The 14,494-nt window shown below is 38.6% G+C and overlaps 1 protein-coding gene across 1 annotated transcript; it reads left to right on the forward strand.

The window, feature by feature from the left end:
- Positions 1–8,903: 8,903 nt before the first annotated feature.
- Positions 8,904–14,112, forward strand: LOC130736343 (sucrose transport protein SUC8-like; the record flags this gene model as incomplete). Its single annotated transcript, XM_057588180.1, has 5 exons — positions 8,904–9,557; positions 9,960–10,721; positions 13,344–13,407; positions 13,533–13,576; positions 13,671–14,112. Coding segments are annotated over 5 exons (1,710 nt in total), but the record flags the coding sequence as incomplete, so codon positions are not given.
- Between the last annotated feature and the right edge of the window lie 382 nt (positions 14,113–14,494).

Genomic DNA, 14,494 nt, shown 5'->3' on the forward strand with positions numbered 1-14,494 from the left:
AATCCATTATTGTCATCTCCCCTTTTTCGAGACTTCCCTTACTTGAACCATAAAACCAACCTTCACTTATTCACAACCCACTTTACAATTACCTAAAATCCTTAACACTTCCCCCAAATCCGAACTTATTCCCTAGAAGATCAAACCATAGCTGTACCTCAGGAAACTTAACTAGTCATTTTATCATCCGATCCCTCAACATTCGGAGGTTTAACTACAATCATTAATGCCAACACCACTAAATCTCTGATTCGAACATGATTTTCACCTCCCATCAATCCGATACTTAGTCTCTCGATCAAAACCTGACAAACCTTGAGTCCTACGCACTTAAGACAAGAATTCATAGACTTAAAACCTAAACTTTCACCACGTTTGGACCTCAAATGTCCTTTAATTCTTCAATACTTCTTAAATGAATATCCATTTCTTAAACTATAACTCCTCCCCAAAGGAAATCAATTACTTAACAAAAACTTTACTTCCCGACTCCACTAATCCTCGATCCAATCAAATTAATCTTATCAATCTATCTATCAAAGTCCATTGCCAGTTCTGATTCCGAATATCACCCCCTCAATATTAAGTTGATCAGGCCTAATACATCGAAGGTGAAGATTTAGAAAAACCCACTGGAACAGTCGATGAGTTCCTAACATCCAGTAGTCACAGAGATCTTGATATTAAATCCTCAATGATGCCGCTACGGAACTACACACTCTCGACACCATACATATACTATCCATACGGAATCTCCCTGAGATTCATCCTTCAGCTTCTAGCTTCTTTGTTAAACACATCGGTGCAAGACTACTTTTCTAGGCTTAACGTGTTATTCTAAACCTCGTGTAACTTCTATAGTTTAAACACGAGCAACGGTCAAATAAAGTATTATTAGGCGTAATAACTATAAAGTCAATGCTTAAACAATATAAGTAAAATAGGTGCGTTACATGTGCTACGAGAGTAATGGAGCGTATTATACTAGAATGAGAAAGAATAGTTAGAAGGTTACCATCGTTCTTGCGCTCTCCTTTGACTAATTCGTCAGCTCCCTCAGCCTCTTCACCATCCATGGTGTATACTTTTCCTCTAGCAGCAGGGTGCTTTCCCCTTGCAGTGTTAACAGATGGTTCAACCTTGGGTTTCTTGCAAACCACGGCTAGGTGTCCCACTCGGTGGCAATTAAAACACCTTGGTCCAGTCGCTGAGCACCTGCTAGCAAAATGCCCAATTTCCCCACATCTGTAACATGACACTTGTTTCTCTGCCCCTCTAGCTATGGCAGGAAACTTGCCCTTCATCTTGTTGTCAGACGGTCCCGCCTGAAACGTCTTACAGTTCACGGCCAGATGCCCTATCTGGTTGCAATTGAAACATCGAGGCCCTTGGCCCAGACATGCATTAGCATAGTGCCCGTTCTTTCCACACCTGAAACATGTTACCTCTGGGTGTGCTGATTGGCTTCTTGCCCCTGGAGTGGCAGTAGTCGAAGACTTAAAAGATCTTGGGGTAAAACCCCTCCCCTTCGGATGCTGATATGGCCCCAACTGACGGTACTCCTGAGAACCTGACCTCACTGGTCCTCCAGTTCCAGCTCGGTCCAACCTACTTTGCTGATACTTGGACGCCTCGATTAGCGGTTGAGGTCGTTCACGTGCCGCCTCCTCAGCGCGTCTGTAAGCGTCCTCAGCAGCCTGATTCATCAATGCCTCAATCATGGTAGCTATTGCCTTCGCCATACGGTCAGGGCTTACCATCCTATGTTTAGTCAAACAAACAGTTAGTACTCATCATAAGATAGCATCTAACATACTATACAATATGATTAAGCAATAACTTCAATCAATTCTAAGCGACAAATCGCTTGAAGACAATCAATTTTTACTCTTTACAGAGTCACACAACCTAGCACAGAAGACCTATTCCCCAAAGACTCCCGAAAGACTCGACAAGCTCTGATACCACAATGTAACACCCCGATTTCGGTGGCGTCACTTTAGTAACCAAAGAAATAACTTAAGCGGAAAAACGTGAATTATTTTTTTTCGATAATGTAAGTAAAGACAGAAAGAGATGAAACTCTAAAACGAAGATAACAGAACTAATATACAATATGATTACAGCCCCCACTGTAAGTTGTAAACCACGTCACGAGTAAACCTCCAGTGACGGAAAGTAAAAGAGAGTAACGCCCGTAGGCAAAAGTACAAACCAAGGTAAAAATACTGTGTCCGCAACACTAAACCTCAAAATCTGAGAACAAGTTGGCCCAGCGGCCTAAGAAAAGACCCCCTAAATCCAACCAGCTCTCTGTGATCTCCATAGGAAACCACACAAAAAGCTACCGGTAGGAAACTACCCTGTCCCCAAAACTGAAGCATGACGGTCAGAGCATCGACACTACTCCTACACTAATCCCATCTCGAGTAAGTTGCTCGGTGGCCAGCGGGGTCGACCACCCCTGAACCGTAGTCCTCCTGATCAAGCTTCTTCAACCTAGTTTCCCCTGAAGGGTGAACCATCGTGAACCGGTCCGCCATACTCAACTGACAATGGCGTAGTCCGCCCAAACACACACAGAAGACGCGAGGGTCAACTCCAAAGAATTATATAAATAATAAAACCAGATATATAGGGTAATAATTATTTAGCCTCTCAGGCTTATACGTTTAGGGATAGCATCCTAGGGTTGCATATATCACAATGAATATAAAGATCATAATAACAATTAGCATGCCTCAAGTAGGATAAACAGGTACCAATCACACTCAGCAACTAAGTCAGCATGTATGTTGCATGAAATGCAATGCTGGGTAACAAAATGCATTCCGGAAGAAGGATGGACACCATCGAGTCAGCCCTAACACCGGCCAAAGTGGGACCATTCCGCTCGGGCGTCTCTTACACCACACAAAAGTAGTCAGATCAGCAGTGAACCCGTAGGTCTGCCATTCCGTCTGCTACTGAGGACCACCGTAGTGTCCTAAATATGGAAATCCGGGTCTTATGACCATTTTGGAATCCACCGAGGTCCGGTAATCCGCCGTGTATTAACCTCAAAATGAGTGCATGAATGCAAGTGATTAGCCAAACAACGTCTCCGACCTCACTCGACACGTCGTCACGTGTTCTAGCTAACTTATTGTCTCTAAAAAGCCTACCCTAAGGCAAATGTCGATTCTGCGACAAAATGAATTAACCAAAAGAAGAAGAATGTACTTGGGAACTCATGGTTCCCGGCTAAACTTTAGATAGCCAATCAATAAACTGCTCATCGAGCGAAAAGGTACCGAAGTACTTGGAAACTTATAGTCTCCGGCTAAACTTTAGATAGCCAAACATTAAACTGCTCATCGAGCGAAAGAGTATAAGCATACTCGGAAACTTGTAAGTTTCCTCAAGACTTGGACTCGACGACACTTATCATATCTCCAAGACTAATATTCAGGCTCTAAGCTCTTATCTAAACTTGTTATCATTGTTCAAGGGGTTTAGAGATTGGTTAATGTCTTATGAATTTTCCTTGAGAAAATAGATTTCGTTTAGTCTTATGATACTTCCTATGAGTTTCAGGGATCCCATAATCCCAGTTAATTTCTGAGAAGGTCTCGATCAATTAAAATATAACAAGGTCCGAACTTCGTTCGTCCTTTCAAACTCTCTCAAAATCTCATAAAAATTCGGCATGACTTGCCCGTAATCCTCACTCTAAAGCATAACAGATATAAGTGGAGTAACATAAATAAATCAGCTCAATCAATAAACATAAACAGCATATTCCAACACATCCTAGATTAACCATTTAGCACATAACATGTGAATCATTTAGCACACAATATCATGGCATCAAGTACTCAACAAGATCGGCCGAAGCCTCAGAGAACAATTCAGACATTTAGCAATTAAGTGCATAACACATAAATCAAGTCGAACTTGTCGACACCTAAAGCATTATCTAGTAATTCAGAGAGTAGCCCTCACCTGTAACTCCTCCAGCGTTTTCCTCACAACCTCCTTCACGTTCCTCGCCTTGATCTCCAGGAAACTCCTCAAAAGAACCTTAAGCCAAAATCACAGAAATCAACACATTGAGTCAGAAACTCAGCAAGCAATAAGTCCTAGGGTTACACGGTACATTACAAACTCTGTGGTACGACAATCTAACGCGTTAAGACAAGTTTTCGAAAAATCGGATTTCCTCCCCCCTTGGTATAGCTCTCGGCCACTTTCCTTAATTGGGAGGGTCGATTTTTCTTCGATCAAACTTGGTTCCTAGGTTAACATAAGCCGTAACTAAGACGGTTCTAGGCTCGGAAAAATTTTCGGATCGAAAACTGATATAGGGGTAGTTTGGTCATTATTTTTAGCTCAAAATTTCAAAATTGGATTTTTGAAAAACAAATTGGATGGGGACGTCCACAACGACGTTTATGACGACAAATCCTACTAGCACTAAGCCAAGTCGATAGATTAGAGCGTAAAGGTTGCGACTTTGCCGAAAAATGGGTATTTAGGGTAGAAATTGATCCCGGCGGCATTTCGTCGACATTTGACAAAATCTAATCCGCAGAACACGCTCAGGAGCATGCAGGGAAGAAGTTTAGATGCTGAAATCAGCTGATTTGAACAGTTTTTCAAAAACCTCAAAATTTTGAACTCAGAAAGTCGCAGGAGAAATGGACAGAAACGACGATTCGAAGGAGAGTATAGATTACCTACCTCGAGGTCTTCGATTAGTGACGATCGGTGAAGCAAACGGGCAAGAAACGACGAAGATCCGGATCTCTCTCTCTCTCTAGGAACTCGCGGTTTTGGGGGTGGGGAAATGGGTTTTTTGCAAAAAATCTAATTTTCAAGCTATTTATAGGTTTTGGAAAAAGCGGAAAAAGATTTTTTTGCGATTCCGATTTTTCCTGCGCGTTCCTCTGCGCATTCTAAGATAGGTTCTGGCGACAAAATTCCAGAACTCAAAACAGGATTCTTGGAATTAAACCAAAAGATCCAAAATCGGCATAAGTCGGTGTAAGTCGGATTATCCCGAAAAACTACTTTTTGCAGTGATCGTCGGATGAGAAAACTTCCTTCTGAAGAAAGATTAGGATTGACGAGAGAAATAGGAGAACGCGGGTGGAATCTTCTTTTGCAGCTCCGAATAGAAAAAGTCTTCATCGTCTGTCGATCTTAGGTTTTCTCGAACTATCAGGGATTCCGTTTCGGCAAACTTCCGAGAATTGGAATTTGACGTTCGTACTTTCCAGGATTTCGCATCGAAATAATTGTTTAAGGACGGAAAAGAGAAGTTCTAACATTTCTCTGAGGATTTTTGGAATTAGTTTCCATCGTGTCCTAAAGCGTAAATTAACTATTCACTAATACCTTTGACCTAGGATTAAGCGTATGTTAGTCGTGCTATAACTCTTATCGATTTTTCGATACATTCTTGGACTTTTCCTGAACCTTTTCCTTCACAAATTTATCTTAATCAAATAAACTCTTTTATTTTACTCACTTATCCAAAGCGTTAAAACTTGGGCCTTACATTTACCGAGGCCCCAATGTTCACGTATGAACTTTTAGTCAGTAGACCAGTGAAAAAAGACTAAGTTTATTGCTCAAGTGAGAAAAAGATGATCTTTAGACATACAGCAGCCGCCTTTTTATATATAGTGGGTGAGCCTCTAACCCTAGCCCTTAATCCTATTACACAATACATTGACTAAAACCGCTAGGTCGCACTGATAGGGTGGGCTCCTTGACTTTCTCGTCTTCCGTGTTGTGATTGCGAGTCTTCCGTGATTGAGGGGGACTTGACCGTAGCGTTGACTCTGCCGTGATTCGCGGATGGATGAGTCACCGATCTGGTCAAAGCATCATGTATGTGTTGGCTCTAGAGTATTTCTGGATGGATGAGCCTCTTGGTGTAACCTGGCTCGCTCGGTGTCAATGTCATGTCCACGCAGCCCAAGTCTTAAGACGGCTCAGATATGTCCCTTGGAGTGGTCTGTCCAACGTAGTAATGGTGTCTCGTCCGGTCCAAATGGCGGAGCGGTCCAGCTTGAGCAGTATAATGCATTACTCTAGTTAATTTTTATGTGTAATTTTTAGCATAACAATATATATATATATATATATATATATATATATATATATATATATATATGAACTATATTCCGCAGTGAAAGACAAAGTTCATGCATTATGGATGCTAGGCCTGTCTGTGTTTCTAGTTGTCTATATTTTTCTGTATTATTTTCATAATTTTTCTTGCTGCTATATATTATTAGATAAATCTCATATTATTGTTTGGCACACACAAACTTTTAGTTATCTTAACTTAATCTTCAAAAACGTTGCTCTCTTTTTTAAAAGTCAAGAATACAGGTCAATCGTTGTAGTATAATGTATTGCTGCTATAGACATCATCCTATTTATAGTCTGTCTGGTCTAGCCTTAACCCATTTCATCACTAAGAGCATCTCCAATGGAGTCCTTATTTTGGGACCTTAAAATAAGATCCGGATCTTATTAGATCCCACCATTGGAGCTATCCTACATGGCATGAGATCTTAGCAAAAGCTAAGATCCGTGCCTTTGCTCAGGTACTCTCAAATGTGGGATCTTAAATAAAATAATATTTTTTTCTCTCTCCTTCAATACCATAATCAAAGTGAAAAACATTATCATTATAGGCCAATGCAACCTCGATTTGCATAATCTGCTAAATCTTTTCCGTTCTAAAACTAGTGTTGTTTTAACTTTTGTGTTTTATTCTAAAATTATTGTTGTTTTACAAATTCAAAGAATTTTATCACATTTTCTTTTATTCATGCCTTCATTTTCTTCTAACTATAACCTCATATTTTCATCTATCACTATTCTCACCAATTAGTTGACCTATTATTCTATCTCTTTTATATAACTCAACATTAAATAAATGTGTTTCAGTTAAATTATAACATTAGTTAATGAACTTTTAAACTATGTACATAACCTTAAACAATAATAGTTTTGGACGGAAGGAGTAAGAAAGACTAATATTCAGGTATTATGCGAGAATAAATGAAATAAACGTCATATTCTTACATCTAATTTTTTTTTTTTAAATTCAAATATATTAATATATTAATAATAATAGAGAGGCTAAGCTCGAGAATATGACAAAGAGGAATATAAAAACAAAAGTCTTCAATCATCCACAAGAATACACAATCACTTAACCATCCCTGAAAGATATAAATAACAAGAACCTCCCTAAACAAAAAGAAAAAAAAACCAATGGATGCAAAAGCGAAGACCTCAACCAGATCCAAAAGCCAACATCAAGAGCATATCATCGCTCAAGGCGGCCACCACTCCTCCATTTCTTCAGCCAGACCACGGATAGCCGCCTCGTCCCCACCGTCAAACGTACAGCCCACAAGCTTACCAAGCATCCACGCCTTCGTGGCCCGCGTGCAATAACGACCACGATGAGTGCTCTCAGAAACCAGTGGAGTAGGACAAACCGAGGGCATGATCGCACCCGAGGAAGGACCTCCACCATCAATCGCAACCAAACCCACACAACCCTCCGGAGGCTCCTGGCGGGGTTTGCGACCTCTCTTGTTGTTTCAAAAAAAATGTTACAGAGTATCTATTATTCATTTACCCCCATTTTTATTTAATGCTCCATTCATTCCACAAAGATTTTTGATTATAAGATTGTAGAACAAAGAGTAAAATGACAATTATCGATAATTGATAGTATAATGTTGCTAAACAGTTCTTATTTGTCCCCGAATTATATCTTAAGTGGTTAAAGCTGTGAATTATGTGGGTTGGGTGGGGGAGGTCCAGGAATCAATCCCTAGAAGGTGCAATTTATCTTTCCAATGTACAAAAAATATTTGTTCTTATTTAATTTCACTAGTAACATACGCAACTATTAATTATACTTAGATAAATAAGAATATAGTTAATAGAGAAGAGCTGTGGTTGATTAATATGAAAGGTGATAAGTGAGAGAAAATGTATTAAATGAGGATATAAGTGAGAAAAGTTAGCAAAAAAATCAATAGTTTTTTTTTAAAACAAGAAATATTTTGGAATATTGAAAAAAGGTTCAAAACAACAATTTTTGTGAAATACAGGGATTAAAGTTAACGAAAACGAAAACAAGTTACACACAAGCGTCTAAATACAAGGTCCCACCTAAATAGCAGAATGAAAGACTTAATTTCCAATAATATTTAAATGGGGTTGTCTAAATGATCCATGATAAAGTTTGGGTTAAATTACTCATCATCCAATCACATTAGAGATAAATAAGTTGAAAATAAATTAATAAATAAAATATAGAAATTCTGACTCACTTATCTCCAATGTGATTGAATGATGAGTTATTTAACTCAAACTTTATCATAAATCATTTAAACATCCCTTATTTAAATTAATACCTTATTTGCTTAATTTAAGTAAATATAATTACATACCAATGGATGGAGTTAAATATTGTCCCATCGAGTAAGTTTGAGAGTGTTGGACTATATACTGCAGAAAAAGATAAAGACAATGAACTAAAATCCTCCAAATAATTTTATTTTTTTTGGAATAATTATATTCTCACACCTCATTTTTGAGGTGTGGAGAGGTGTAGGAAGAGAGAGATATAAAGAAATGAGAGAGAAAGTAAAGATGTGATAAATGATTTGATTAATAGAGAAAATAGAAATAAATAAAAAATGAAGGTAGAAAAGAAGTGAAGAGGTGTGTATATATCATAACTCCTTTTTTATTTTTTGTTATTCAAACGGAAAACAATAATAACAATATAATTATTCGAATTTGTGGTGTGAACAAGCAAAACCAAAAATACAACACACTGACCCACTATTACTTATCAACCTAGCTTGATAATATGACAAGGATGGCCAGCCATATCCACTCGATTTCTCGGTTACTCCTTTCACCCCCCATCCATCCCCCAGTATTCCTATAAATTCAAGAGAGCTCCCTCATTTTTCCCAAACTCATCTCCCCCCTCTCTCTCTTTCTCTCTCTCTCTCTCTCTCTCTCTGCAGGTTTCCACCACCATCACCATGGAGTCTCCCACCAAGAGCAACCACCTTGACACCAAGGGTTCCTCCCTTCAAATCGAGGCTCATATACCGCAACAGTCCAGCCCCCTCCGCAAGATGATCGCCGTGGCTTCCATAGCCGCCGGCATTCAGTTCGGTTGGGCCCTGCAGCTCTCCCTGCTCACCCCTTACGTGCAGACGCTCGGCGTCCCGCACATTTGGGCCTCCTTCATCTGGCTCTGTGGCCCTGTCTCGGGGCTCCTCGTCCAGCCCATTGTGGGGTACTACAGCGACCGCACCACCTGCCGCTTCGGCCGCCGTCGCCCCTTCATTCTAGCCGGTGCGGTTGCCGTCGCCATCTCCGTCTTCCTCATCGGCTACGCTGCCGATATCGGCCACTCCATGGGAGACGACTTAGCTAAGAAGACCCGCCCCCGTGCCGTGGCCATCTTTGTCTTTGGCTTCTGGATCCTTGATGTCGCCAACAACATGCTTCAGGTACAGGATTTCTAACTAACCTCTTCTTCCATTCATATCTTATTTTATACATTACGTTACCTTCTATCAAGGTCTTAACTACACAAATCTTCTTCTAATAATTAAAATGAATGAGGCTAAAATTATACTCTCTATATGGCAGTGTAGACCTCATAAGTCATCATTTTTGTGGACCAATTCAATTTGTTAAGCATCTAAATAGTAGTTTTAATCCACATATATATAACATCTATTTCTCTATTTCTTATATTTCATATATATGTTCTTGAGTTTTAAATCATAAAACATGTTTCGTTCAACATCTCTGTCTACGAATGCAAAAGCTAAGAGAAGTTGCATTTAGCCATATTTATCTTGATTTCATAAACACTATAATAATTTGTATATGTGGTGGTCATGTAGGGTCCTTGTCGTGCCTTCCTCGGTGATCTTGCGGCCGGCGATCAAAAGAAAACGCGGACAGCCATGGGCTTCTTCTCGTTCTTCATGGCGGTCGGGAACGTGCTCGGATACGCGGCAGGCGCCTACAGCGGTCTCCACAAGATCTTCCCCTTCACAGTGACAGATGCCTGCCCGTCGTTCTGCGCGAACCTCAAGAGCTGTTTCTTCTTCTCCATCCTCCTCCTCCTAATTCTGTCCATCGCCGCACTCATCTATGTGGAGGACACCCCGCTCACCAAGAAACCGGCCGCTGACGTTGACAGCCCGGTTTCCTGTTTCGGGGACCTGTTCGGCGCGTTCAAGGAGCTGAAGAAGCCTATGTGGATACTGATGTTGGTGACCGCCGTCAACTGGGTCGCGTGGTTCCCCTTCTTCTTGTTCGACACTGACTGGATGGGTCGGGAGGTGTACGGAGGCGCTGTTGGCGAGAAGGCGTATGATGACGGTGTCCGTGCCGGTTCGCTGGGGCTCATGATTAACGCGGTGGTGCTGGCTTTCATGTCGCTGGCGGTGGAGCCTTTAGGGAGGATTCTTGGCGGAGTGAAGAACTTGTGGGGGATTGTGAACTTCATCTTGGCTATATGCATGGCCATGACCGTGCTCATTACTAAGACGGCGGAGCATGACCGTTTGATCAGCGGCGGCGCCACCGTCGGTGCTCCTTCTTCCGGTGTCAAGGCTGGTGCCATTGCTTTCTTTGGTGTCATGGGAATCCCTCTCGCGGTAAATTCCTCTAATATCTTGTCACCTCATTTAAGTGGATATGATTGGATGAAATTTATTTTTATTTTTTATATATTTATGACTAACTCGTTCTTCTTTAAAGTGGCCAATTATTTTTATACATCGAAATATGAAAGTGGCCAATTAAAACATTGTTTTTTTTTCCTGTAAAAAATCTTTGTCACTTGACTTCACCAACTTGCTGACTGTTGTAGTGCATGTTTTTCTTCCATTTCATAACGATTCATTACTCAACTTAAGTAGCAAGCTAGTGTTGGTAGGTGTTGGAAAGTAGTGCGGCCCCACTCATTGAACAAGTTTGAAATTGACTCTAGTTGGGTACATATTTTCCATGACATGTGTTTTCCTCACAATTATTTTCCTTTTTTATTTTTTATCAAGTACTTCGAATATTATTCTTTCGTCTTTAGCAAATGAAATAACTTTTTTTTTACTGAATTTGATTTTCAAACAATTAATAGGAACTTTACATGTTTTTCCACTTCTTAATTTCTCTTTCACCCTTACCATTCGAATATAAATTTTTATTCTTAAATTGTGTCTCATTTCTTATTTCAGTAAATGAAATTATGACATGTCAATTAAAAATTTATTTATAAAATATTTATAACTTTATAATACGGGTTGTCTAAATGACCCATGGTAAAATTTGGATTAAATAACCCATGATCTAGGTGGACCAATAAAATTTAAGATAAATTGGTTGAATTTTCTATATTTTATTAATTGATTTATTTAGAGTCAAATATGTTTTTGATCCCTAACTTATACAAATAATCTAAAATGGTACCTAAAAAAAGCGCAAAGGTTTTAGGCCTTTGAATTATTTTTCACATCTATTTTGATCCCTCAAAATTTTCTTCCCTTAAATTTAGTCCTCCTCCCCACACAATTATTTCAAAACCTAAAAATTCACCTTGAAATCATTGTCCAGCTTATGCAACCATGGGGTTATCAAAGAACGCAGCCATGGGTAACTTAACTATCTTATGCAACCCTTCGTGAATTCACCTTTTTATGTTTCATAAATTCATGGTACATCTGTATGAAATTGACGTGGTAATATTGTCTTTGCTAAGTACAAACGAGGAGGAGCAATCTATGGCAAGGTGAAGCTACGTGGTATTATCTTTGCTAAATACAAACTATGGCAAATACAAACCATGAGATATTTTTGTGGGACTGAAATAGATGTGAAAAAAATTAAGGACTAAAGCTTTTGTGTATTTTTGGGTACCATTTTATATTTATGTGTATAAGTCAGGGACCTAAATCATATTTAACCCTAAATAAATTAATAAATAAATTTTAAAAATTCAACTAATTTATCTTAAATGTGATTGGTCCACCTAGATCATGGGTTATTTAACCCAAATTCTACCATGGGTAATTTAGACAACCCCTTATATATCAGTTATGAATTTTTAATTGACATTAAATAATTTCATTGTAAAATGCAATAAAATATCATTTTGACGTCTGAGTATCTTGATACTATCTTACCTTATATTAATCTACCAAAAAAAATTCTTACCTTATATTTTAACTTTCCTCTGCATTTTCACCTAAAATTTGTGTGAAAAAACATTTTCCATTTAAAAGAACATAGATTTAGTGAATATAAATTTGTGTGAAGTATTTTTGTTTTTTCCGTTTTCCCGTAAAAAAAATTATTGTCACTTGACTTCACCATAACTTGCTGACTTGAGTGCAGGTTTTATTTTCCATTTGATTAATAATTCATTATTCCACTTTTTGTATAGAAAATGTTTTTTATCTCCTAAGTAGTGTTGTAGGTGTTGTAAAAAGTAATGATATATACACACAGTGGCGGATGTAGCTTAGAGTGAGGGGGTTCAATTGAACCCCCTGGAAAAAAAAAATTGCACATAACCCCCCTAGCTATAATAATTATTTACCCTATATAATATTTTTTTGAACCCCCTGAAAATTTTAAATTATACTAGTAAACCAAGTTTTGCACCTATTTGCATAAAAAATTCACCTATTTGCACAACTATGACTTGTATAATTTCTGATGTATAAAACATGTTAAAGTTTTTTTAATTATATTTTTACCGATGTGTTCATTTAAAAAATTTGAACCCCCTGACCCCGGGTCCTAGATCCGCCACTGTATACACACCTCATCTTTTAAACACTTCATTTCCACCTATTTTTATTTCTACCTCTCTCCTATTATCATCTATCACATCTCATACTTTCTCTCTCTTACTTTTTCTTTTCTTCCTATCTCTCTCCTCTCCACCTCCTTCCACCTCAAAATGACCTCAAAATGAGGTGTGAAGAAAACATTTTCCGTGTTGTAAAGTACTGCGGCCCCACTTAGTGAACATGTTTGAAAATCAACTGTAATATTGTCATAGGTATTATATTTTCCATCACGTGTTTTCTTCACAATATTTTCCTCCTTTATCTTTTATCTTTTATCATTATCATTGATTATTCATTTTTACATATTTTGATTTTCAAACAATTAATATAATGATTGGTTTTAAACTGAGAAGCGTGGGAAAAGTTTAAGAGCTAATGATGTGTGGCGCAGAAAACTAATACACCATTTGTTGTTCATATGTCCAGATTAATTTCAGTGTTCCTTTTGCTCTGGCATCTATATACTCCAGCGCTGCAGGGGCCGGTCAAGGTAAAGGATCTCAAAACTTATATTTATTGTTTTTTCTAAATGTATTTTTCTTATATTAAGTGGGTCAGTTATTATAGCCATGTAAATAAAATTGTGACATTTTTCCTCTATATAAAAAATTTCAGGTTTATCTTTAGGAGTTCTGAATCTTGCAATTGTCGTCCCCCAGGTAAAAATCAAAACCCTCAATGATTTGTTCAAGCAAAACAAAACTATTGTTTTGGAGTTATTTGACTTATGGTCTATAACATGTATATATGCAGATGTTAGTGTCAACATTGAGTGGACCTTGGGATGCTTTGTTTGGTGGTGGCAACTTGCCGGCGTTCGTGGTGGGTGCAGTGATGGCTGCCGTCAGTGCCATAATGGCAATTGTCTTGCTGCCGACTCCGAAGCCCGCTGATGTGGCCAAGGCTTCGAGTCTTCCCCCAGGCGGCGGTTTCCACTGATTTTGAAGGAGCTTCTTCCATGCTTAATTTTATTTTTGTTTCCTGTTTAGAAATGTAAAATAGGAGAAGGAAAAATGGATATGTTTTGGATTTGGAAGATGTTGTATTAGATATATTAGTCCATGGCTACAAATACCAATACATGTATTGTATTCTAGCATGCATCACCGAACCGAATCCTATTAATTGTAAAGTTTGGTGTGGTTAATATAAGACCGTCCTGTGGTTGCAGGACCCATCCCCTTATTTGTGTTTATTCAGTGGTGATGCTTGGTTCAATCAAATGGATACTATGTGGTGGGGTAAAGTTTGGGTCTCCCTTGCTCTTTTTTATTTTCACTTTTTTTCTCTTACAGTTGGTAGTCATAACATTATATCCATCACCCACAGTTGGCGCACTAAACTTTAATTCGTAGGGGTTTGACCAATAAGAATGTAAGTCTTAACGATTTTTTTTTTGTAAAAACACAAATTATTACTACAATTTTCTTGCACTTGCACCATATTTTTCTTCCGACTCAAACCTATGAAGATGTTGAGTTATAACGCCAGGGGCTTGGGTAACATAACTAAATGGAGGGTCATTAGGGAACTTATTTCCAAGGAGGAGGTTGAATTCGTTTGCAACCAGGAGACCA

Source organism: Lotus japonicus, chromosome 2 (genome assembly GCF_012489685.1).
Source record: "Lotus japonicus ecotype B-129 chromosome 2, LjGifu_v1.2".
NCBI classification, from domain to species: domain Eukaryota; kingdom Viridiplantae; phylum Streptophyta; class Magnoliopsida; order Fabales; family Fabaceae; genus Lotus; species Lotus japonicus.